The sequence below is a fragment of the Mustela nivalis genome, assembly GCF_964662115.1.
Source record: "Mustela nivalis genome assembly, chromosome: 17".
In the NCBI taxonomy this organism is placed as follows: domain Eukaryota; kingdom Metazoa; phylum Chordata; class Mammalia; order Carnivora; family Mustelidae; genus Mustela; species Mustela nivalis.
The window spans coordinates 54,989,773-55,013,935 of NC_139036.1; the positions used below are offsets into that span (position 1 = coordinate 54,989,773).

Sequence of the window (24,163 nt, forward strand, 5' to 3'; positions counted from 1 at the left end):
TGCACAGGAGAACGGAGTCAAAGGGGAGCTTGGACGCCAGCAGGAACACAAGCCCAAGGCTGCAGGCTGGTGAGGCCTGGTCATGCTCAGCAGAGACAGAGGCCAGCCCTGGGGGACTCCAGGAAGGACCTGTGCACTTCCTGGCCGGCCCTCTGGAGGACATGAACCAGCAGCCCCCAGCACCTCACCTGGCAGCAGGCAGCACCCCCTCTCCCGTGGGCACAGAGCCCAGGTGAGCCAGGCACACCCTGACCAGCTCGGCCTCTCTCTGCGCCGCTCTGCTCAGCCAGAACACTGGCCCCGCTGGTCATTCCGGGTCCCGAAGTGCCAATCACCAGGTTGGGACAGGGGTGGGGAGCCTGTGGCTGGGTCTGGGCCCAGCATCTCCGTTTCCCAGCTCAGTGGGGCGGGACCAGTTGCCTTAGAGTCCTCGTCTGTAGAATGGGGGTAACAGAACAGTCTGGGCCTCCCTGAGTGGTCATGAGGATCAACAAGGCCAATACAAAGAGCCGTGCCAGGCTCAGGGTGGTCCCAAGGGCTGACCCCCAGCCCTTACCAAAGTAATGGGACAGAACAGTATGTGCCGAAGAAGCAGGAGAGCCCAGCACTGCCGGCAGTGGTGGGGGTGGGGGGAGGGAAGGGAGATACCCCAGTGGTGGCCAGGGCTGGGTGGGCTTGTGTTGCCGCAGCCCCCAGGGACCCTGTCCCCGCCCCCAACAACCTCGTCTCCCTCCCCTGCTTGGGGCCGCCACACCCTGCTTCTAACTCCCACCCTTAGCCACATCCCTCATTAGCTGGGAATGAGCCCCTGAAGGGGCAGAGGGACCTGGGAGATATTTTAATTATGCTTCTAATGGCTTCCCAGGGAGGATGAGCACAAGACCAGATCTCTTGGGTGGCTCGAGGCGAGGGGCAGGGTTCCAGAAACTCAGCTGCACCAGCCCCCGGGTGGGAAGGAGGCTGTGTGCGAGGGGCTTCGGCTCACAGAGCTGCTGGCCCTGCCCGGGCTGACACTCTGAGACGCCCATGCCAAGGGGACCGTGGGCGGGACAAGGGAAGGTGGTGAGGTGGGAGCTGGGCCAGCAGGCCGGAGGGCTCACCCCACCCAGGACAGACTCACTCCCCAACCTCGCTTCCCAAAAGAACAAAGCTTTGAGCACCTTCAAGGTGCAGGGCTCTAAGTCCATGATGTTCTGATTCTACTACTTCGTGACTCGGGGAAGACAACCCCGTGGCCTCTCGAGCACATTCCTTCCATAAAACAGGGAAACCAGCCCACCTCGCAGGACAGAGGCTGGACAGAGAATGGGCTGCCTGGAAAGGTGTTCTCCAGGCCAGGTGGCAGAAGGCCAGGCAAGAAGGGATGGCAACCCTTTTCCCCAACACGGTGCCACTGTGTCCCAGTGGTGACCGCTCCCACGTATCTGGGCCCCTGGGAGTTTGGACTGGGGAAGGCGGGCAGCTTAGAAGTAACTTTGCCAACACCATGTGTGCAGCCCAGCCCTGCAAGAGCAGCAGAATTCCTGTGTCACAGGGCAGCAGCCAAGTAACTGAGTGACCAAGGGCCCCCAGCTGGGAAGTGGCAGGTCGGGGCACTACAATCCAGACCCCCCAAGTCCGCCCACCCAGGCAGGTCTCCAGAGGCTGGGGAGCAGGGCAGGGGAGGACCCCAAAGGAACAGGGAGAGAAGCGCCCTCAGGCCCTGAGCACTGTGGGAGCACAGGCAGCCCCAGGACCCCTGTCTGCACCCCCACCCCTCCCCCCACCGTATCCTGAAACAGCTCTCCCCAGAAGCAGAGGCAGACACCTGGTGTGCCTAAGGGCTTGCTTTTTTTTTTTTTTTTTTTAATGTTTCCTCACTGTTTTAACAATACCATGAAAAAAAATATACAGTTTAGAATCTGGAGCTGACCGCTGAGTCTGGATGGGTTTCAAGGGGTAGCTGGCGGGGGCCGCACAGTCCCTTCTGATTCCTCCCCTAGTGGGAGCCACGCTACTGGAAACAGCACCGACGGGGCCCGGAAATCAGGAATTTAAGTTAGTGTCTGTATCAGGATCTGACAAAACACGGGAGACTAGAGCAGCTACGCCCGCTGGCCCCAGACTGGGTCCTGTGGTACGTCTGTCCATCCCGCTCCCCACACCAGCTGGGAGAGGACAGGAGAGGGTAGGTTAGCTTGTTCCCAGGACCCGAAAATCACCCGTTAACCCTGGGCCCTACACCCAAGCTCCCACTGGATCCCCTGGGGCAGGGTGATGAGGACCAGAGAGAAATCTGAATTTCTAAAGAACAAATCATCTTTTTCTTTCCCGCGTTAAGTATGTATCAAACACAGAGGGGGCATACTTATACTAAAAAATTTTCCTTTGTATGCCTGATATTCTAATTTATCTCAGCATTCTAGTTTTGTTCTGTGGCTACATCTGGCAACTCTATATACCCTTAGGGCCCTCCAAAGTGGGGGAGGGTGTCTGCCAGCACAAAGGCCTGAAGGAAGGGGAAGTAGTGTGTGCGGGGGTGTGGGGGGTGTGGGGGGTGTGGGGGAATCCAGTCAAAAAAGCTTTTATCCCTCCATAGGAATGATATATTATTTTTTAAAAAGTCATTTTCCAGTAACTTTCTATACTGGCTGCCTTCAACTGTTAAGAGCCATGGGGCAGGAGGAGGGACAGACTGAGCACAGACACCCGCCCCATAGGTTCTAAATAAAGTTTGGAAGCACTTAGTATAAAGGTTTTCTAAAAGGATTTGATTTTCCTTCTGGCAGCAGACCTACTAACAACACTGTTCCAGATACCACTCTGGAAGGATTTAAACGTGACAAGAACAAACAAATCAATGTTGAAGCCAGCGCCCAACCTATTTCTAGTGTCTTCCTGGAAGAGCCCCTTCTAGAAAATTCCAGAAGCCCGAGGCCTCCTTTCATTCCCCATCCTGTTCTCTTCCCCTAGAAGGGGCTGCGTTTAGTGCACACATTCGGTCCGGCTTTGCTCCGAGGGGCTTGTGGTGCATGAACCGGGGATGAGGGATGGGGGGGCTGGGGGCCTGGGACCACCCTTCCTTCTGCCACAAGCCACCGGTCACAGGAGGAACACCAGGAGAGGAAAGGGACAGCCGGTTCCTTCTGTCAGCCCCCGCCTGTCCCACAGTGCTCAGAAGGGCTGGGTGCTCCCCACGGCCCCCGCCAGCGCCTCTCATCCGGGAGGTCCAGGGTCTGCAACCGAAGCCGGGCTCTTGGCTGCCCTGCACAGGAGACGGGGCAAGGAAGGGGGGGGGGTGGCTTGGGGGCAGGGAGGCCGGGAGCCCCTCACACTCGGATCTCCTCATCCTCCTCCTCGTCCATGAAGGAGAACTCCTTGTCGGGCTGCCGGGACAGCGGGGCCCGAGCCCTCTCGGGGCCCCGGGGGACTGGGCTGCGCTCGTCCAGGACGCCCGAGGTGCAGCTGGACAGGGAGCTGCTGTCCCGCGTGGTGTGGCTGCCTTCGCTGCGGGCCGAGCCGGGGCTGGGGGCCGCTGCCCACCCCTCGTCCTGGGGCAGGTCCCGGCCGGCAGCGCCCTCCTGCCTGGCCCTCGGAGGGCCCCCCGCCGCCGCTGCCCCCGCCACAGTCAGGGGAGCCTGCAGGGTGCTGTGTGGTGCTGCGTCCCCGTCGTCATGGTAACCGCCATCCTCCTCCTCCTGTTCCCACTCCTCTTTGTCCATGATGCTGAGAACGTCCCCCAGCATGGAGGGTCCCAGGTCAATGTGGAACGACATGATGGACTCAGCGTGCTTGAGCCCCAAGCCAGCCTTGGGCACGATGGGCAGCTCTGTCAGGTCCCCGAAGGCTTGCTCGTCCAGGAGGGGGTCCGGGGAGTGGGGGGCGGCCGCCCCGTTCCGCCGGGGCCCAAGCTCCCCCTCGCCCACCTCCTCCTGGCCGCCCTCCCCGGAGCTCGCCTTCTTCACGGGGCTGGACGACAGGCTCTTGGGCAGCTTGCCAGAGCCCTTCTCGGCCGCCTCCTTCTCGTTCAGCTGGGGCAGGGACATGGCGTTCTTGACGAACAGAGCCGAGTCCCGCAGGGAGCCCAGCATGTCCCTCTGCTCCCGGTCCCCCCTGGTCACTGACTGCGACCGCTTGCTGCCCCGGAACTTCCGGGACAGGAGGCTGCGTTTGGAGGACGAGGAGGAGGCCTGCTCGTCCAGGGACTCACCGTCCAGCTCGCCAGCCTTGCTGTTCAGGAAAGAGGTGTCCCCAAAGGCGTCCCCCGCCCGGCCCACGTGCATGGTGTGCCGGAAGTCGCCCAGGGGGGCGCTGATCATCTCGGCCGTGAGGTCCACGCGGGAGCGGCGCTTGGAGTGCACCGAGCTGGACACGAGCTGCTTGAGGATAGGCATCTTGCTCGGGGGATGACGGGGGAGCTCCCGGGGGCACGGCAGGCGGCTGGGGGGTCAGATCTGAAGTCCGGCGGGTAGAGGGGGTGACGAGGAGGAGATCATAGGGCTGCAAGGAGAGAACAGCAGACAAAGGGTTAACCTCCACTGGCCACACAGCACCAAAGCCCAGTGGTCCCGAGGGGCTGCTACTCAAACCTCAGCTCTCCCACCAAAACCAACTCCTATGAAATAAGCCGGCGATCCGCAATGGGCATCTCAACCCTGCCTTACCTCCCCTAGCCCTGCCCAGGCACTCGGGTCAGGGGAGCGGTTTTTACAAAGCCGAGTGGAGGTCAGACATACTCCCCCTGAACCCACGAGAACGACGTCTCCCCCCCCCCCCCACCCCGAGCCAGGATGCCACCAGAGCGAATGTGACCACACCGGAGGAGACGGAGGAGGTACACAGGCGAGTCCACGGGGCAGTCCAGGGCCGGACACATGCTGTAAGTCCTTCCTGCCGTCTGACCTCAATCCCTGCAGTCAGGGGACACTTCAACCTGAGTCACAGTCCTCAGAGGAGGGAGCCGACAGGACGGGCCCCAGAGAGGCGCTGCCGGACACACCTCCTCTCCGTGTGTGGGCGGCCAGGCTCACTTTCTGAATCAGAACTGGGGTGGGGCTGCCGGGACCCACAGGACCAGCTCCCCAGCCTCCCAGTCCTTGCTGGGTGTCCCATAAATGAGGAACCCGCCTGCGACCTCTCCACCGTGGGGCCGAGCTCTTTGCTGAAGACTCACTCTGTGCCTCTTGCGCCTGATTTCTTTAACCATCGGGGTAGGGGGCGGACAGGGTCCAGATGATTGGCCCCTGAGATCCACAGACCCAGGCAGGGGTCTGAAAAGAAGAGCAGCAGGGGGGACCCCAGCAGAGGCTGGGCTATCTGAAAGCTAGAGGAACCACCCACATAGCTCCTGGCAAGCACCAAAATGAGGTCCTGTGTTGGAGCCAAACGGTCCCCTTGTCCTCCAGAGCGACCGGCTCCAAATGCTCAAGCTGGTAGCGGAGGGCCCAGAAGGGTGGGGAGCTGGGGTGTTGCCCCCCAGTCCTGCCAACAGTTCTCAACTCTACCTTCATGGCAGCCCTACCCTTCCCACCGCAAAGGACCACCTGTAGGTACCCCACTGGTTTCCTCCTCATCCCCAACGCTGCCCCCCACATCCCACCTGACCCCGGACACGAGCCCGGCGGATGCCCATTTATCCCCTTCTGCCCCTCTCCAGAGCATTCGTCACCTTTTATCTAAAACAAAACCCCTGCAGGACTCCCCAGCGCAGACCCCTGCATCTGCCACCGGCCCTCCCCACTCCCTCCTCAATGCCATTCCTTGCTGGCCTCTACCTGTGCCCTGGGGCCCCTGCCTCCTGGACTCCAGGACTGGACAAACGCAGGTCCCTGGTAGAATACCCTGTCACCTGCCTTACCCAACATCCTTCGGGGCTCAGAGGACACGTCACTCCCGGGAAACGCCCTCTCGGCCACCTCTCCTCTGGCCTCCCAGCGCTCTGGACGTCCCGCTCCCGCAGGCACCGCTCCCTCATTCTATTCCCGCCCACGGGGCTGTAACCTGCCCACTGGACACGAGCTTCCAGAGCGGGTCTGATGGACCTGCTCACTGCTGACGCTGATCGAGCAGAGCCCCCGAAGGCAACACCTCCGTCCAGCCTACAGACAGCTCTGGGGTTCCCGGCCGGACCTCTCTGTCCTCCAACCACCCCCTCCCCTGGTGTCCTCGCTCCTGGTCCAGCTGCTGACGCCCAGTCTGACGGCTCCCTCCCCCAAGCAAGTGCCACTCCTCCCAACCCCATGCCAGCCCTGGGCAATCCTATGCTTGTCACTCCGGCAAACAAAGTCCTGTAGGACGTGCGGCGGGAGCCAGGCACCGGCGCAGACCTGCCACACAGGTGACCTGGGCTGGGCTCCGAGCCAAGGAAGGACTTTCCTGGATGGCCTTAAGATGACCCACTCTGTCCGCCAGCTCTCCCTCCTCTTGTTCTTCCTCCTTCCCACCAAACCCTCAGGCGAGTTAGCTTCCCTCAACCCAACCTGAACCGTCCCTCCGGCCCACGTCCTGGGATCTAACCTCTAAACAATTAGACGTGCGTCAGCTAGACCAACTGGCCAATGTTTTTTTTATAAAGGGTCAGAGATTCGAGATTTTTGGCTTCGCGGAAGATACTGTCTGTATAGCAAGAAAGCAGCAACAGACCGTATGTAAACAAAGCATATGGCTGTGTCCCCATAAAATTTTATATATAAAAACAAGCTGTGGGCCAGATCTGGCCCATGGGCCATAGTCTGCGGACTCTTAAACTCATGGAAAGTACAGCCTCAGGGTCATCCCCTCGCCATTGCTCAGAAGAGGGTCACCCTATGTGACCCTCTGGGCCAGCCATGGGCTCTCAGGCCAATCTTTGGGGGAATACTCTCTTTGGCTAAAAAAGAGAAAGGGAGTCCACAGTTGGCTTCGGACTTGGTAGGAACGGAAGGAAACCAAACCAGGTTTCCAGGGACACTCTGACACTAGGGAACCCCTCAGGCTTCCACGGCCACCCACCAAAGCAAGAATGGAGAGGGCTCATGTCTTCAACCTGTCTGCCTCTAATCACAGAGTCCTGGGATTTCAGAGAGCTGGGAGGGAAGGGACACCCAGGGTAGCCCCAGAAAATAGGCGTACTGAAGCCAAGTGACTTATCCAGGTTTGTGCCCCAGAGGGCGGAGCTGGGTGAGAAGCAGGTCTCCTGGTCTAGTGTTCTCTCTACTCTGCTCCAGACCTTTCTCTGCCTTTGGTGGGTAGCGCCCCCATCAGTTACCATGACCCACAGAATGCCCCCCACCCGGCCTGCTTCCGGGCCAGGGGAGCCCAGAGAGAGGAGGAGTCTGGCTGCTTCCTCAAATGTCTCCAGCATCTCCAGGCTTCCAAATGTCCCCCGGGGGCGGGGGCGCAGAACAGCCCCAGGTTCCGAACACAGCTATGAAATTAAAGGTTCTGCTATTTACCACGTACACACACACACAGAAAGCAGAGAGGCAGGGCAGGCGGCATGAAGGGCTAGAATCGTGGGAACACAGTCATGAACTTGCAGCATTGCAGGAAGGGTTTCGAAGGGTTTCAAGACAATGGCAGGAATCCCCAGACCCAGTGAGCAGCCAGCCCCGTAGTTCCCCATCTGAAGTGCTCCTCCTCACAGAGAAAAAGACACACCACAGGACCCAGCAGCCAGGGACTCAGCAGACCTGGTGAAGAGCTCTGTGGCCACTCACAGGGGGCTGGTACTCTGGCCATCGTGACTACGGGACAGGAGGGTCCCATCAGCCCCCACAACTATCCTGGTGGGTAAAAACAGGAGAACAGGGGAGAGAGGGCAGCAGGGACACCCGCAGGTCAGCCCCCAGAGCCCCAGCACCTGGCTCAGCCCTACGCCCCAGAAAGAAAAGCGAAAGTCTAGCCAATGCTATCTTCTGCTTGTAGTCTCACTCTCCGCGGGTGGGAAGGAGGGTTTTTGGCTCATAAAAACCAAAGCATCTCCAATACCCAGCGTGAAAAATTCTCGAGAGAGCTGGGGCCTGTCCGAGTCACCTACCCATCCTGCTGCCCAGCAAGGAATCCGGGAGTCTGGCTCAGGTCTGGGTCTCCGGAATCCTAGAGCTCAGACCCGACCTGCCAGGCTTCAGGGCTGGTGAGAACCCTAACCTCTGAACACAGAACAATGTGGGGGTGAGGAATACTGAGATTAAGGACCAGCAGGTGGCCGGGCAGGTCAGGGGGCCGGTCAGGATGCCTAAGAGCCCACCAGGAAGGGGATGGTGCCAGAGAGAGCTGGCTGTGTCTTCGGCAGGGGACGTTGCTAAGTGATATGACTCAGCTTTGGGGAAGTGGCTAAAATAGGCTGCCCGATGACAGGGCGGCCACTCCCCACAGCCTGCCCAGGGCGGGGCACCCCTCACTCCAGCCCGGAAGCCACATCCCACTTTCCTGGCAGAGCAAAGGAAAACCCTAGCAGGAACTCTCCCTCACTTTCCCCGGCCTCTGATGGGTCTAGACGCCCCTACCCTTGACCCCACCAACCACAGAACATTCCTTTAAGGCAGGAGCAGGGAGCCCTTGCTGGAAGGCCAGGCCCCTGGTGGGTTTACCCCGACCACACCCACGGCTCAGTTCTGCTCCTGGGACTCCAGAGGACAGCTCTCACCGGGACCCCTCCCCCTCATCCTTCCTGGCCCATCATACACAGAGCACCAGCCTCCCAGATGAGCCAGTCCAGCAGCAGCTAGACAGACAGAAGGACAGGCTAGACGGATCCACAGCTCCCAAACACCCAGGCAGTGGCCAGCTGCTGGCAGCCCGACCGAGGCAGGAGATCGAACTAAGCTCTCCGGCGGCAGCGGGGAAAGCTCCTCACTTCTGCAGCTGTCCTGCGGGTCACCCTCCCTCAGAGGACACACGCTTCAACGCCCACCGCACCGCCCCTGGGTGGCTTGTCCCTCCATCGGCTCCACTGAGCTGTCCTAATGTCCATCCGGGGCCAGCCCCAAGCAACATGCCTGAACAGAAGGGGGTATGTGGTGACGGACGACCTGTCGTGGCTGGGAATGGCTACAGGCTTCATTCATTCACTCATTCATTCACTCATTCATTCATTCATTCATTCAAGGGCTTCCTGCATACACACGGATTTCCCATACTCTTTTAGGCCCTGAAGGCAGAAGGGCAGTGAGAATCACAAGCTGAATGAGCCCCCGGCCTTCCTGGGGCAGGTGTGTACCGTGAGTGCGGCTGGCTGGGGACCAGGGCCCTACAGACCCCACTGAGCCGGTCTCTCGCCGTCCTTGGTGCCCAGAGGGAAGGAAACGGGAGCCAATGTGGGTGTTACGGGACGGGGGGGGGGGGCCCTCTTAGGAAGAGGCTCTGCGGGCTGAGAACGGGAAGATGGGCAGGAATCAGGCAGGTCAAGGGCCACCGGGCGAGAGCACAGCCCCTGCAAACACCCAGAAGTGGGAAGAAGCTGGTGGCGTTCGAGGAACAGAATGAAAACCCAGGGGCCGGGGCCCACCGGCCTGGCAGGAGCTCGGATGGCGTACAGGTAGTTCCTGAGCAGGGAAGTCATCCGATCGGTGCATCCGGAGCTTTCCACGGCGGCCGGCTCTGCAGGCATGGAGGGCAAGCAGTGGCTCGGGGCAAAGAGAATGGGGCCAGGACACGGACGTGGTGAGCAGGTGGACGGGGGGCGGGGGGCGCATTCTGGAGGTAGGGACGCCAGGAGCTGCTGAGGGCCGAAAGCGGGGAAGAGAGAAAAGGCAAAATCAAACGGGACTCCAGGCCTTCCAGGCCCTATGCCAAGCGCCACAGGCCTTCTGCGGTGCCAGGTCTCACCCAGTGGGCTATGAACCCTTCTGCCAGGTACGCAACTGACATGCCACCACCAGGGAGAGGTTCATTTGGCCAGAACCAGGCGAGGAGGCATCTGCTACAGGGCGACTGCCTTCTGGAGCCACGCAGAGAGGGGCTCATGCAAGCAGCTCAGGGAAGAGGTGGGCCGCTGGCCCCCAGAAGAGGTTATGAGCTCTGGCCTGTGTGGCCAGAGAGAGAGTCGGTGCTTTCTGGAACACTTGGCAGCCTTAGCCTGACAAGATAAGACGCGGCAGCTGAAGGCCAGAGAGAGCTTCCCTCTAGCCACGGGACAAGGGCTGCGGTGAATGGGAGCGAGCTGTGGACACTTCGATCCACACTGTTACAAAGGGCGGGCGGGAGGAACCTCCACCGGGGCTGTGGTATCCTTTTAGCTGACTTTGGTACTATTTGGAATTTTTACTTCCTTCACATGCCCTGCAAAAGCCCTCGGATTTGAAAGCGTGCTATCTGCACCGGGAGATTAAGCAGCACGGTCTTCGAGCCTGAACACTCTTAAAAAAAAAAAAAAAGCCCAGGATGGGAACACGGTCTTTTGTGACCCCCCACTGGTAACCACCTACGTTTCTGTGTCAAGTATCACCTGAAGATCCTGGGAATGGAGCAACCAGTCTCTCAGAGACAGCGAAGCCACATTAAGGGACCTGCTGAGGTCATGGGCGGGAGCCAAGCCTTTGTCACCACACCAGGACTCTGGCCACTACCGTGGTTTCCCTAAATAACGGCTTGAAAATGAGTATGATTCAGCCACTTCTCCAATGGGAGCCCTACCCTATGGAACGATTTCAAAAAGCAGAGGGAAAAGTCACTTACCCCGACATGCACAGAAGCCTTCTTTATAATCTCGAAAGGCAGGAAACCACCTAACAGCCCGGAATAAGGAACTGACTGTTAACGGACTGACACGCAGCCACGAGGAGGAGCACGATCACGAAGGACCGGGCTGCCACATGGGCCACGGGTGACCACGGGCCATCACGTGGGAGGGGGGAGAAACAGGCAGGGCTTACACTGGTCTACACAGAGTGATCCAAACCTACACCAACAGAGGCTTAAAGGAGTTACGTCAAGCTCGAGAGGACACAGGCATTTTGTTTGTTTCCTTTAATGTGGTCATGCTGTTTTCATAACAACACCAGTAATAATAATAATATCCCGAAGCATCAAAGGCTTATGGGAAAGATGTTCATTTCAACACCATCTCAGAAGGGGCTGGTTCTCAGGCTCAGTACAAGGCCCCAAGCTTGGGTCTTGGGTTCAATCTCTGCGCCACTATGTCTCCCCACCTCACCATGGATGTCTGTTGTCCCGCCCTCCCTGCCCCCAAGCTGGAAGGATGCATTTTATTCCAAGTCCTGTGGGAGGAGGAAGGGAGCAATCTACAGCAACCTGAACCAAGGGGAGACACGGAGATTAGGACTCCCCCGAAAGAACTCGCTCCCCAACAGCTGCTTCCTGATGCTTGAGCCTCTTTGACTGAGCAGGAGAAGAAAGAGAACGATCATCCCCTCTACACCGTCACCGGAGACTGGCCAATTTCCAGTGCCACTAAAAGCTCCAAGTTGGAGGCCAGCCTCCCACGCGGGTGATCCCACGGCGGGATCCTAGCCAAGATGCCCGGGGCAGGTTCTACCTCTGCTGCTTCTACAGCCCTCGCTCAGCTCATCGGGAGGCTGCGAGGGAGCAGAGGAAAAGGCTGGGGTCCCACAGGACCACCAGCACTCACCGTGCTACAACTAGCCAACCATCACGTCTCGTGCGGACAGAGCAATACTATCATTTACCGGTGTCTGCCCCATGCCAGGCGTTGTGCTAGGGAAGGGGAAACTCATGCCCCTCTCCCTGCAAGGAGAGTGTCAAGATTGCCCCATTTTACAGAAAGAGAAACTGAGGCTCAGATGGCATCAACCTCACCCCACACAGATCGCTCTCACAGCTACTAAATGGTGACTTGACCCCACTTCCGGCCGACCTCAGACACACGGTTTTCAGAATGGTAAGGCCTCCTAGCCCATTCAGACGTCCCCAGCCAAGAATGTCCCCGTGGAAGATGGGGGTGGAATGGCACTGGGGAGGCTGCTTCTTGGAAGACCCCTGGAACCAGGACTCTCTTGGATGGGTTTCCCAACAGAGACCTGCTCTCAGGGATGGCTCAAATGGGCTCCTCCTTACTGAGGATCTCATTTCAGCCTCCTGCTCGGAGCAACCTCCCCATGGTGGGATTTCCTGGGAGGGGAGACGTGGGGGGTGGGGAGGACCACACTGGAGCAGGACCTCCCTGGCACATTTAGGAGTGGGCTCAGGACGAGGCCCCGCCTCCAACATTTCTCAGGCCTGCCCTACTCTAGGCCTGATCACGTGTTTCACGGGCCTTCCAGCTGCCAAGAAGGAAGACCAGAGCCTTGACCAGGCTGGGTGCCCTGTGCTCGCTCCGCCACCCGCCTGCATGTCCATCCCGACCAGGCTCCCTGACCCAAGGGTGCCACTGCCCAGCCACGCATTTCCCGGAGATGGACTCCCTGCTTCCTGGAAGAAAGTGGAAGTGAACGAGGCTCGGTTCCAATACCTGCTTCAATACCTAGCCGGTTCTGATCCCTGCTGGGGGACTGGGAAGCAGGGTGAGCTCCTCAGGATACCAGGCTCTAGCCAGAGCAGGGCTCACTCCACATACCCTGTACCACGCCTTCTCAGTGACTTCTGCCTTCTGCTGCCTCTCTAGGGGTTATTAAATAATTTATAGCTACACTGTCCAATGGGACAGCACCAGCCTTATGTGGCTCCAGAGCATCTGAAATGTGGGGAGTCCAAACGGACATGGACTAAGGGATGAAACGTGCAACAAGACTTCAAAGATTTGGAATTAAAAAAAAAAAAACAACAGCTCATTACATGTTGCTATTGATTACATGTTAAGATGGTAACATTTTGGGGTACCTGGCTGGTTCAGTTGGTTCAGAGTCTTGATTCTGGCTCAGGTCATGATCTCAGGGTTGTGGGATCGAGCTCCATACAGGGCTCCGTGCTGGGTGTGGAGCCTGCTGGGGATTCTCTTTCTCCCTCTCCCCACTCCCCCTGTCTCTGCTCCATTCCCCCACCACCGCCTCAAAAAAAAAACCAATACTCTGAATGTATTGGGCTAATGTGTTAATCTCACTTCTCTCTTCTTATTTTTTAAAATTTAATTAAAAGTGGAAATGATATATGAAACTTGCAGAACCTTCCACGGCAGGTAGATAAATAGAGACCCACTGTTCACATTTGGGTGAAAATATTTACACGTTAACCAATTGTAAACTAAGTTAAATTAAGTACTAAATTCCTGAATTATATACCCAGTGGGCCACTAAGGAATGCCAGGCTATTTCCATTTTGTCTGAACTCTGTAACAAAAATCCTTCCTAGCTAAGCTGGCACAAGTCCTTATTCCAGAGGATACATATGAGCGAGTTAAGTAACTTTTGTTTCTTACTGTTAACTTGTTTTCCGGAAGGTTCTACCAAAGTTACAGTTCTATCACCACAGGACGATGGTGTCCAGTACTAGGTGTTACACCTTCTTTAGTTAGAAACAAAAACAAGGGGCCCCTGGGTGGCTCCGTGGGTTAAGCTCAGGTCATGGTCTCAGGGTCCTGGGATCGAGCCCCGCATCGGGCTCTCTGCTCAGCAGGGAGCCTGCTTCCTCCTCTCTCTCTGCCTACCTGTGATCTGTCTAATAAATAATAAAATAAAATAAAATAAAATAAAATAAAATAAAATAAAATAAAAAACAAACAAAAAAAAAACAAACAGTAACCAGCACACTTGCAAACTTGTAATTTGTACTTCTTTCATTATTAAGTAGGGTGAGCATTTAAAACCTGTTATCATTGGCTTCTGTATCCTTTCTCTTGGGAATGGTTTGTTGAAATTGTTTGCCCATTTTTCTGGGGAAGGGCTGTACCTTTTCCAATGGATCTGTAGGACTTTTTTTTAAGTATTATACAATTCCATTTCTTACCATCATATTTGGAAAGTATTTCTGCAAATTTATCATATACCTGTTTACAGTAGATGACTGTTTTCTTTTCCAGACTGCTTATTAATTTTTACATAGCCAAATCTGTTTCATTGTTTGCGGCTTTCACTATAGGAAGCAAAGACCTTCCCCGCTTCTAAGAGTATGAAAATATTTCCTTCCTCTAAAGCCACCAGGTAACGTAAGAATGAACAACTACAGAAAAATACTAGGAGGAAATGCAACAAAGACAACTGTGTGTCATTTAAAAGAGGAAAAAATTAAAATATAACAGTAATGTTAGTTACTGATTCCATATAGGACTGTTGTTAAGATGTGGGTGAAGCAATAAATGTTACCTTCATTGGATAGGAAAATTCTTTAAATGCAAATACCTCCTACTCACAACCGTATTTCCAGGCTCCCCTTTGTGTTCACAGATCTGTTGATTTCTCAACCTGGTCTACACGGCCACTCTATAAAACGTGTTTAAGCCTCTAGTAGGGTAACATCCCTACTTAACTTTTTTTTTTTTTCTAAAATGCTCTTGTTTTTTTTCTAATGTTGTTATTCTTCCAGATGGACTTTAAAAACGTAAATCCCCAAAGAAATCCTGGCGGGATTAGGTTGAACAGAAATGAAGTAAGAAATAAACTTGGAGAAGAATAGACTTGATTGCCACATCAAATCTTCAGGCCTTGACTCAAGTCTTCTGGATACCCTCCATGAAATGTGGTAGGTTTTCTTCCTACAAGTCGCACACGGTCCTGGTCGTGTTTATTCAGGGTCATTTAATGCCCTCTTATTGTTCAAAGTGGGTTCTGCCTCCTGCTGCTTTTCCACAGCTACAGGTTCTGACCGTCAGAGCTGGTAAATGGGAAAGCTACAATCTTGAGTTATACATATTTAATGTCCACCCTACTAAACTTGGACTGTCCAGCACACACGGGAATCAACGTTAGGGTTGGACCTTTTGGGCCCTGCAACTAGACAAGCCCATCATCTGTAACTAGTAATAATTCTGTCTCCTCCATTCTTTATTCTTATCTTATTACATCTGCTACAATTGCCAATGTAACATCGAATAACACTGCTGACACGAAGCACCTGTTCTTGGCACTCCACAGTAATATTTTCAACTTCTGGCAGTCGATAGAGTAACTGCTGGTCACACAATCCTTTATTTTAAATATTTAAACTTAAAAATTGATGCCAGATGCAGTTTTTTGGAAAACTTACCTATAAAACATACTTGCATAAATGAATCTGCTTTTTCGGCCCCGAACTTCAGGAGATTCAAATTCAGATTAAGTATTTGTGAAATTTAGCATCCAAGTGAGGATGTGCTACAGCAGTGAAATACACACGGGATTTCTGAAGACTTTCTACTATGAAATAATGTAACATCTCACTCATTGTTTATGACTATGCGGTGAAATGGCAATCTTTTGGGTATGTACTATATTAAATAACACATTAAAATTAATCTCATCAGTCTTTAGTTTTTAAAATGTGGCTACCAGAGGACGGGAAGGCTACCTATGTGGCTAGCATGGTACTCCACAGGCAGTGCTGTTCTAGAAGGTTCTCTGTGAACCATGATGCTCAACCACTGGATTCAGAGACATTCCTGTTCATTTCAGAGAACTTACAGCTCTTACAGTTTATGAGCAAATGAAGCCAGTAACTCAGCCAGGCTCAGTTGTAGCAGGGAAAATGGGCTATAGCTTAATTTACCCCTTAATGGCTGGAAAACAGAAGCAGCTGTCCTACCTGGCTCAGACAGTGACTTGTAATCAAGGGAACTGTGGAATAACATTTCCCAGAATGGGCTGTGGCGGCTCTCAGGCCAGTGCCTAGGAAGCCACTCTGGGCAGGAATATCCTAGCCCCAACCTGTGGATCTCAGGTGGACAGGCCCTTCCTGGACCATGGGTCACCACAAATATGAGAAAGGGAAATCACATTCCCTGAGCTTTCGTTCTACACCAAGCAGCTGCTTTATCCTGACTACACTTTGCCTTTAAAAAAAATAATAAATAGGAGTGCCTGGGTGGCTCAGTGGGTTAAAGCCTCTGCCTTCGGCTCAGGTCCGGATCCCAAGGTCCTGGGATCAAGCCCCGCATCCGGCTCTCTGCTCAGCATGGAGCCTGCTTCCTCCTCTTTCTCTGCCTGCCTCTCTGCTTACTTGTGATCTCTGTCAAATAAATAAAATCTTTTTAAAAATCATAATAATAATAAATAAAAGTAATAATACCATCCTGTTTTCTTCCCCACAACCCCATTGAGTTATCACCAGCCCATTTCGCAGATAAGAAAACTGAGGCTAAGAGATTGCCTTGAGTCCCCAGGCTATACACACTTGCTAGGGACAGAGCAGAGAGAAGGGTCTGGAGATCTGCCAGATTCTGAACCCTGGGCTTTCCCCCCTCCACCAGAGGGGGCACCCGGGCAGGTCAGAAGCCATGCTGGGGCCCCTAAAGGTTCTGGATGCACGAACACCCATAGGATACGCATTTTTAGAAAAATTTTATTTATTCATTTGACAGAGAGAGATCACGAGCAGGAGGGAGACGCGGAGGGAGAGGGAGCAGCAGACTCCCCACTGAGCCAGCAGACCAACATGGGGTTCGATCCCAGGACCAAGAGATCATGTCCTGAGCCAAAGACAGTCGTTTAACCACCCGAGCCACCCAGGTGTCCCAGGGTACATAGTGCTACACAGCATTTCAGGTTAAAATGGCTCTAGTCTGGGCACGCCACTCCCTGCCACTCCAGGGAGAAGTGCAGATAAATCCTGGGAAACACAGACCACAGCCAGCCACCAGAAGCCTTGCCCTGCTCCTGCAGGGCTGGGAACAAGCCACTCTGCCCTCCAGCTCCCTCACCTTCATCCCTGTATCCACCTCCCTCCTAATCCCAGAACTGTGTGCTCTGGGCCAGGGGAGGAGAGTGGGGAAGGCAGTGGGCGCGGGAGGGAGAAAGCCTCCTCACCACCTGGGAGTTAAAACTGCTCTGGGAAAAAAAGAGAAGGCATGACCCGTGACCCCCTGGTTGGGGGGTGGGGGGACAGGAAGCTACAAGGGAGTCCAGATGAAGAGCCAGTGACTCAAGGGTATTCGGCAACTCTGGCTAGTGGAGGCTCTCTTCCTGGAGACGTGCTTCCCTCAGCCTGTCCCGGGACAGACTGACGGATACAAGCACCAGGTTGCCATCACAGAGAGAGGAGCTGGGAGAGAGCAAGAGGTGCCTGGGGTGGTGGTGGGGGGCCCCGGGATCAGCAGCCCCAGCGCAGGGCAGGTCTCCCTCACCTGGGAGGGCCCCCTTGCTCCTCCCTCCTGCCCAGAGCTCCTGCCTCGGAAAGAACGCGGCTGGGCTTGAAATCAGATATGCCAAGCCCTGTTGGGTTTCACTTCCCTCTCCTGAGTGTACAGTGCTCAGCGGAGGAGTGGGGACAATGGAGAGGACACTCCCGGCTCTTGGCTCTCAGAGGGGACAAAGCATCTATACTCGCTCCGGAGCAGGCTGTGAGTGGGTCTTGGCCTTGCCGGGGTGCGTGCAGGGTTGAGGCAAAGGCATGGACCCCGGAGCCAGGTGCCTCCCGGCCTGGCCACACGGGGCGTCTGCTCCGCACTAGCTTGTAGCTTTCCAAGTGATCTGATCGATGATAGCACGGACCTCCCAGTGTGACCCGGCGAGGAGGTGAGCGCTCACCTGTGTGCCATGGAGGTGCTGTGACAGGTTCTCTCTCCCTCTCAGTGCATAGCCCATGTCTGTATCTGGGGAGGCAGGAGGAAAATTCCAGCATCCCCAGTGACCGGCGCTCTGGCCAAGTTCAGGAGGACACGTGATGAACCTGGGACACCTATCTCAGTGTCACCTGACAATACCCCATCCAAAAGGCTCCAGGGCTGACCCTTTTCCAAGTCCTTGGAGGGTCCCCGGGATGAGGCACTGCAGGGAGAGGGAAACTCCAAGCTTCTGAGGCCAGGTGCGGGGGACTCTAGTCCCCCCCCAGCCGCAGGTCCAGCAACCTGAGACCCGTTTCCCTGCCCATCTGACTTCCACCTTCCTGATCTTTCGTGATGCAGGAGGGAGGAGCCCGGCTTCTCAGACAGGACTTAATACTCTTTCTGATTTCAGCTTGATGGGGGGTCGGGAGGGATGAGACAAAGGTGGGATAAAATAGCTCCCTGCCCTTCCTCTCTAGGATGAGGGTTGGATCACTCTGGAATCTGGGGGTGCTCTGGGGGCTACCAGCAACTGATAAGGCGCAAACCCTCCACACTCTCCACCCCTCCCCCCAATAAAACACTGGTTGGTCTGTAGGACCTAATCCAGCTCTCAACAGAGATGCAGAGGCTACAGCGGAGCCCACAGAAGGCTCCTTTTGTGTCCCTCCAGGGCCAAAGGCACTAGTCCCCTTTTGCTGCTTCAGGGTCAAGGGCAACGCTGTAAGGAATAAAGAAGGGTTGCAGGTAGCAGTTCTGAGGGCACAAAGGAGGGGCAAGAGCAGAAGGTGGAGCGCAGAGCCTGGCTGCGCGGCCACCCGGGAAGATCTGAAGCTGGGTTGGGCAGTTCACCTTCAGTCACCGCAAGAACGGCACAGACACAGGTGCACGGAGAACCCGGAGGCTCTCCCAGGTTCCCCCGGCCCCCCATGGCCAGGGCAGAAGGCAGTAGCCTGAGCCAACAGGGGTGAGCAAGACAGGCTGTTCCTGAGTACACACGAAGGGAAGTTTCTTGCCTGACACTGCTGTCTTACAGATGTGCCTCCCCCATCCCCCTCCCTGCCGCTCCCTAAGCCGGCCTCCATGGCCGCGCCCCACACTGCCCTTGCCGAGCCCAAAAGGGAGCCCATTCCTCAGCCTGGGAGCCTAAGTGGAGACTTCCCGTGCCTCCGTTCCTGCAGAAGGTGGAGGGGTCTGGATGCCAAGCCTTGCCACCCTGGCACGGAGCCCCAAGCTGCAAGCTGGCAGTGCCTGGGGGAGACTCTGATGTACGTTTCTGGAAGGGAGCCCAAGGCTCCACAAGCAGCGTATTTTAAACCCGAGCTTCGAGGACGCCGAGTGGGAATGTGGAAAACTAATAGCTTCAACTTCCTTTGCCACGCACCGCGAACCGACAAGGGCCACATCCAGCCGCACACCAGTCCCTCCCGGCACCACCATCCACCTCCCTATCTGGAGAAGGCTGGCACGGGTCTGTCCTCCCCTGAGCACCCCAGAAGTCCTCTCCAGACCAGGCCTTCAGGACTCTGCCAGCTGGCTCCAGAGTTTGGTTCCTTTTCCCAAGGTTGAGGAAAAGCCTCCAGGACGTAGGTCAGAAGAGCTAAGCTTGGGTCAGCCCTCTCTCAGCTCCCAGGGCAAGATTGCGTAAGACCCATCCCTCCACCCCCAGGCCTTATCTCTGGCATCAACCCAGATCCTGTTCCTCCAAGGGACAGACTCCTCCCTCCCCACCTAGAGCCAAGCTCCTCTGAGCCTGTGGAACATCTAGCCCAGCAGAACCAAGCTGGAGACGCTGACAGCAAGAGTCGTTGGCTCTCCACTCCCACCGACCCAAACCAGATAAGGGAAGAAAGATAGGGTGGGAGCGTGGGGGAGGGGTGAGAGGGAGAAAGAGAAAGCAGACAGGCGAGCCTGGCCAATATCAAACACCTTGCCTGCCACACCTGGGCACAGCCTGTCCCAGCCACAGAAATCAATCAGCCGCTCCAAAGGTGGAGGGGGCTGGAATCCTTGAACCAGAGCCAATCTGGGGCCCTTCTGGGAAAGCGCCTCACTTATCAAGAAGGGTCTAAGATTCCTCTCCCAGGTCAACATCTGCCGGGGGTGGGGGTGGGAGAGCCAGTCCATTCTGTAATTAAGACTCTCCTTCGCTTAGGACTCCGTGGACTCCAGTCCTGGGAGGGCTGGTCAGTCAGTCTCTACGGGGCAGGAGAGCAGAAGTCAATGTGCGTCCGCACACCCGACTGGGATGAGCACTGGTGGGCGGGCATGTGTAAGACAGCACTGAAAGCAAAAAAGAGGGGTCAAGAGAAAAAATGGCAGAAACCCCAGATAACGGAAAGAATGTTCCAAGCGGAGGCCTGAGCGAAGGGTTTTCTACGAATCCTGGCTCGACTACGAGCAGGGTGTCTGTGAGCTCGGGAGAGAGACATCAGAAGGGCTGGGAGTCCCCCCAAACTGCCACCTCTTGGGAACAGACACACCAGATCACACCAGCCCGCTCCCAGTACCTGCGTGGGTTGCCAGGACCCCCGGGGGAAGACCAGAACCCACTGGCTATCTCCCCTAGGTTCACGGAAGCCCCCACTGTGGGAAGTAGCAGCTGTATTTAAGGAGGAGAGGGGCGAAGTCCACACTTGGAGGAGATAAACACCCTAATCAGTCAGTCACAGGGGCAGCTCGCACAGGCCAACTGGTGAAAACGCGAGACCACATGGCACCCCCACACTGGTGGGTCCTGGCTACCTCACAGGCAGGGAGCCTCCCAAGACTCCAGAGAATGCCCCATTACAGCTCCGGGAGCCTGGGAGCCACCTAGAGGCCTGGATGGGCCCAGCCTTGGGCCAGCAAACTCCCCATTTCTGGGGGAAACCCACTGCTCGGCTTCCCCTTCCTTTGTGCCCTGTTCTTTGTTCTCTTAAAATTCAGTCCGTCCTGCTGGTGGTCCCCTCCTCCACCCCAGCCTCAGAAAGGGGGCGGGGGCGGCGGGGAGTTATTAGAAACCCTGACTGTTCCAAGAAGTTGCATTACCGGAGGCCCTCCTTCGCCGGGGCCCCTCATTGTTTACGCTGGCTGCAGGGGGAAAGCTCCCCCTGGTCCAGATGGCCGCCGGGGGGGAGGATGAGGGAGAGCCTCCCTCCAGCACCACAAACCCTCTAGAGAGAAGCAGCAGGCGGCAGCGGCTCGGGGACCTTTTCCCCATTCAACCGCTCCGATACACACGGGCCAAGAATAGTCGCCGCGGACGCAGCGGAGGGCGTGGGAGCCAGTCAGATTGCAAAGGGCGACAAGAAAAGAGAAAGCATTGTATTTCCCCTCCATTCTCCTAGGGACAGAAAGAAAACTTCCAAAGCCCGGGCTGCAGTATCTCTACGGGAAACACCAGGAATCTGGTTTGAGTTAGCAGAGCACCCCTCCCCCCCCCAAGCGACACAGGCGCGCGCGCGCGCGTACACACACACACACACACACACACACGCGCGTGCGCGCGCGTACACACACATACACACACACACACAGGCTCACAGTGCTCCCGCTCAGTCCTCTCCCAGGAACCCGCCCAGCTACAGCCCTCCAGCCCCGGGTCCCACTTCCCGCCCGGTTCCCCCAGTCCCGAACTCACCCGCGGCAGCCCAGCCAGCAGGGCAGCTGGCCGGGTACGTACCGGCGACAGGGACAGTATTGTACCCCCCGGTTGGGGGCGCTCCGGGGAGGGGGCGGAGCCACCGACGGCTGCGACCGCGGCTCCACCGCCCCAAGCGGGTGATTAAATCATTAACCGAGCGCTGGCGGCTGTCGGCCCGGCCAGCAGCGCTTGGCCCCGGGCGCACCCGGCGCGCCAAGCCCGCGCGCAGCCCCTCCGCGGGGCTGCCGGCTCGGCTGCGCCCCACCCCGCCCGGAGGCGCCGCGGCCTCTCCCGCCCCGGCCTCCCCCCGCCGCGGCCTCCAGGACTTCCGAGGCGGCGGGCGGGGCGGGAGCCCGGCGGGGGTTGGGAGGGCAGTGTTTGTTTCCCCGGCCGGTCCCTTCCAGGCAGCTCCTTCCCTCTTTCCTCCCCGGCCCGGGGACACTGGGTGGCGTGTGCTGCAGTGTGTGTACGAGAGCGAGCGCGTGTGTGCACGCCTCCGCCACTACAGGCGAAGAATTCGGCTCCTATCCACGGAGAACTCCGGGCGCACACACGCCCCCCTCGCGGAGACGGCGGGCGGCGCGCGGCGATTGTGGTGCTCCTGCCGGCTCCAGCGCACGCCCCACTCCCCCGCCCGCGGATGGACCTTTAAAGCCGGGAACCCCCGTCCCCCTCGCCCCAGCAGCGCCCTGGGTCGGACGCCGAATCCCAGTCTGGGGAAAGGAAATCGAGGCGGAGCGCGGCTTCCCCGGCTCTCGGCCGCCCCTCCTCCCCAAAGCCCGATCGGCTCGGACAGGGGGTGCGCGGCTCCGGGTCCCAACACCCGGGCCGCCCCGCACGCGCCCCGGCCCAGCCCTTCCACCCGGGGGCGGGCGCAGGAGTGGGGGTCTCTGGGCCCTCCTCCCCGCCCCTCGGCCTCCTCTCCAGGCGTTTTCCATCCTCTCCGCCCCTCTGGGGGCCTCGAGCCCGCGCAGGGCGCAGGCGGCTGTCGCCTACCTGAGTCCCCAGAGACGCGAGCGCCGGGCCGGCGTGCCTGCGCTGTCCCCTCCGTGGGCTCCGAGCGGCACCGGGGCTGGAGGCCCATGTCAGCGCCGGCGTCGGTTTCCCTCTGGCTCTCCGGCTTTCTGGGCGGCGAGCCTCCCGGACACTCCCCTTCCAGGCTCCTCCCGCGCCCTCCCGCCCGCGCCCTCCGCGCTGAAGTCACGGCGCCGCCGCAGCCAATGGCGGCTGCGAACCCCCGCCCGGCCTCTTGGCCTCCTAGGTTCAAATCTGCCGGTGTGAGACCGTCGGAGCTCCATGTGGGGAGGCCGGCCGGGAGCCCGGGCCCTGGGGTCCCGGGGAGCCCCGGCGGTGGCCAGGAACCAATATCCCCGGGCCCCTGCCTCCCGGCCCGGCACCCACGGGAGACGGGAGCCCGGGGGTCTGCGCTGCTAGACCAGTGGATTCCGTGCCAGACCCTTTCTGGAATCGAGAGGGGCGGGGAGGAGCCGGCCGAGGCCAGCCTTGAACGGGTGCAGGAGCGGGGTTTGGGCGGGGTGACCTGGCTTTGATCGGCCAGCTTTCCGGAGGCCTGAGTCCTGTGCCTCCTAAGTATCCGCGGAGACTACGTTCCAGTTCTGCTCCTAGTGAACCTCTGGGACGATGAACTCCCGAGCGCCAGAGGAGCAGGCCTGGTCTGCTTTTCCCTCTCCCCCTCCCCCTGCTTGTGTTCCCTCTCTGGCTGTGTCTCTCTCTGTCAAACAAATAAATAAAATCAAAATAAATAAAATCCTTAAAAAAATAAAATAAAAATAAAGTCCTGAGATGGTGTGTGGGTTCCAGACTCCGCTCCAACGCAGGTGGCTTTTTGTGGGACCCTACAGGAGGTCCTTTTGGGCTGGTGCTTTACCCCACTTGGCTGCCAGCTCCCCCCCCCCCCCCGCCCCCATTACTGGCGGTCCTGAAACCACAGCTTAGTCTTAACGGTCCCGTGAAAACTTACCTGATTGGCTGGGGCGCTGCCTGCGCTCCCTCCTTGCCTCCATTTTTAACACATTATTTTGTCTTTTAGGGCCAGCTGTTCAGCAATTTGTTCTCCTTTTTACAGGTGTCTGGGGGTTGGCCTTCCCAGTTAGATTACACAGCAATTAAGCATACCTCCAGGACAAAGTCTTCACCCCTGTGTAATTCTGCTGCTCCTTATCCGAATTCAGGGCTCTGCGAGGGAGGCTCGTTCCTCAAACACCGCCTTTCATTATGGTTTGCCTTTGGGGCAAAGATGTGTAAAACTAAACCCTGCCTTCAGGAGGTGCACGGTGGCTGGCTCCCCAGGGAGCTCAGTAGGTGATGCTAGACAGTGGTCCCCATGGCACTGCTAGGACCCTGGTGGGGCGGCTTCATTGAAAGACAGTGCCACTTGTCCCTGATGTTTGGAATCTCAGACCTGTGAATTTCTAGGGACTTTGCCTCCTAAGTATCTACTGAGGGTAAGTTTTGCTCCGAATTTTCAGACCTGTCTACGGATGATCAGAGGAAGTTAACAAAATGAGGAACTTGAAGCTCGAAGAGCTACCTTGAAATTTCTGGCAAGCTCTAAGCCCCTGACTTTGGAGAGGGATTTGAGGTCTTAACGGCACCTCTGCTGTAACTTGACCTATAAGCTTTTAGGCCTGGGCGTGTGTCTCTGCCTGTCGGAGCTGCTGGGACCTGCCCTGAGGGTTTGGGTTTATTTGATCCTTAAACTGCCCCACCCCCTGCCTCCCAAGGCCCCCACCCATCCCAAACACACACCTTCCTCCTTTGTTAACATTGGGTTCTGGGCATCTTAGTTCCTATTGTTTTGCCCCAGCTTGAAGATGGTCCATGACAATGGGTGGCTTAATCCTGCCTCTGTGTAGAGAGCCCACTCCAGTAAGTTGCTCAAATCAGGTTTGCCATAAAGTAGGACTCTGGGCAGGTCATTTTACTTTCTGGAGGGACCTGACCTATGGCTTCCCATCTATTCTGAGTCCCTT

The 24,163-nt window shown here is 57.0% G+C and overlaps 1 protein-coding gene across 9 annotated transcripts; it reads right to left on the minus strand.

Annotated features, from left to right (window-relative positions):
• Nucleotides 1-2,280: 2,280 nt before the first annotated feature.
• CDC42EP4 (CDC42 effector protein 4) lies at nt 2,281-22,960 on the minus strand. Of its 9 annotated transcripts, none has more exons than XM_082707654.1 (2): nt 22,167-22,960; nt 2,281-4,479 (listed from the first exon to the last, which is right to left on the minus strand). In XM_082707654.1, the coding sequence occupies exon 2, from the start codon at nt 4,371-4,373 to the stop codon at nt 3,309-3,311; it is 1,065 nt and encodes a 354-aa protein (XP_082563780.1). In that variant the 5' UTR covers nt 4,374-4,479; nt 22,167-22,960; the 3' UTR covers nt 2,281-3,308. The 9 variants fall into 9 exon arrangements, with proteins under 9 accessions (XP_082563780.1, XP_082563786.1, XP_082563784.1 ...); XM_082707660.1 differs by lacking the exon at nt 22,167-22,960 and adding an exon at nt 21,168-21,305; XM_082707658.1 differs by lacking the exon at nt 22,167-22,960 and adding an exon at nt 6,029-6,131.
• Nucleotides 22,961-24,163: the final 1,203 nt, after the last annotated feature.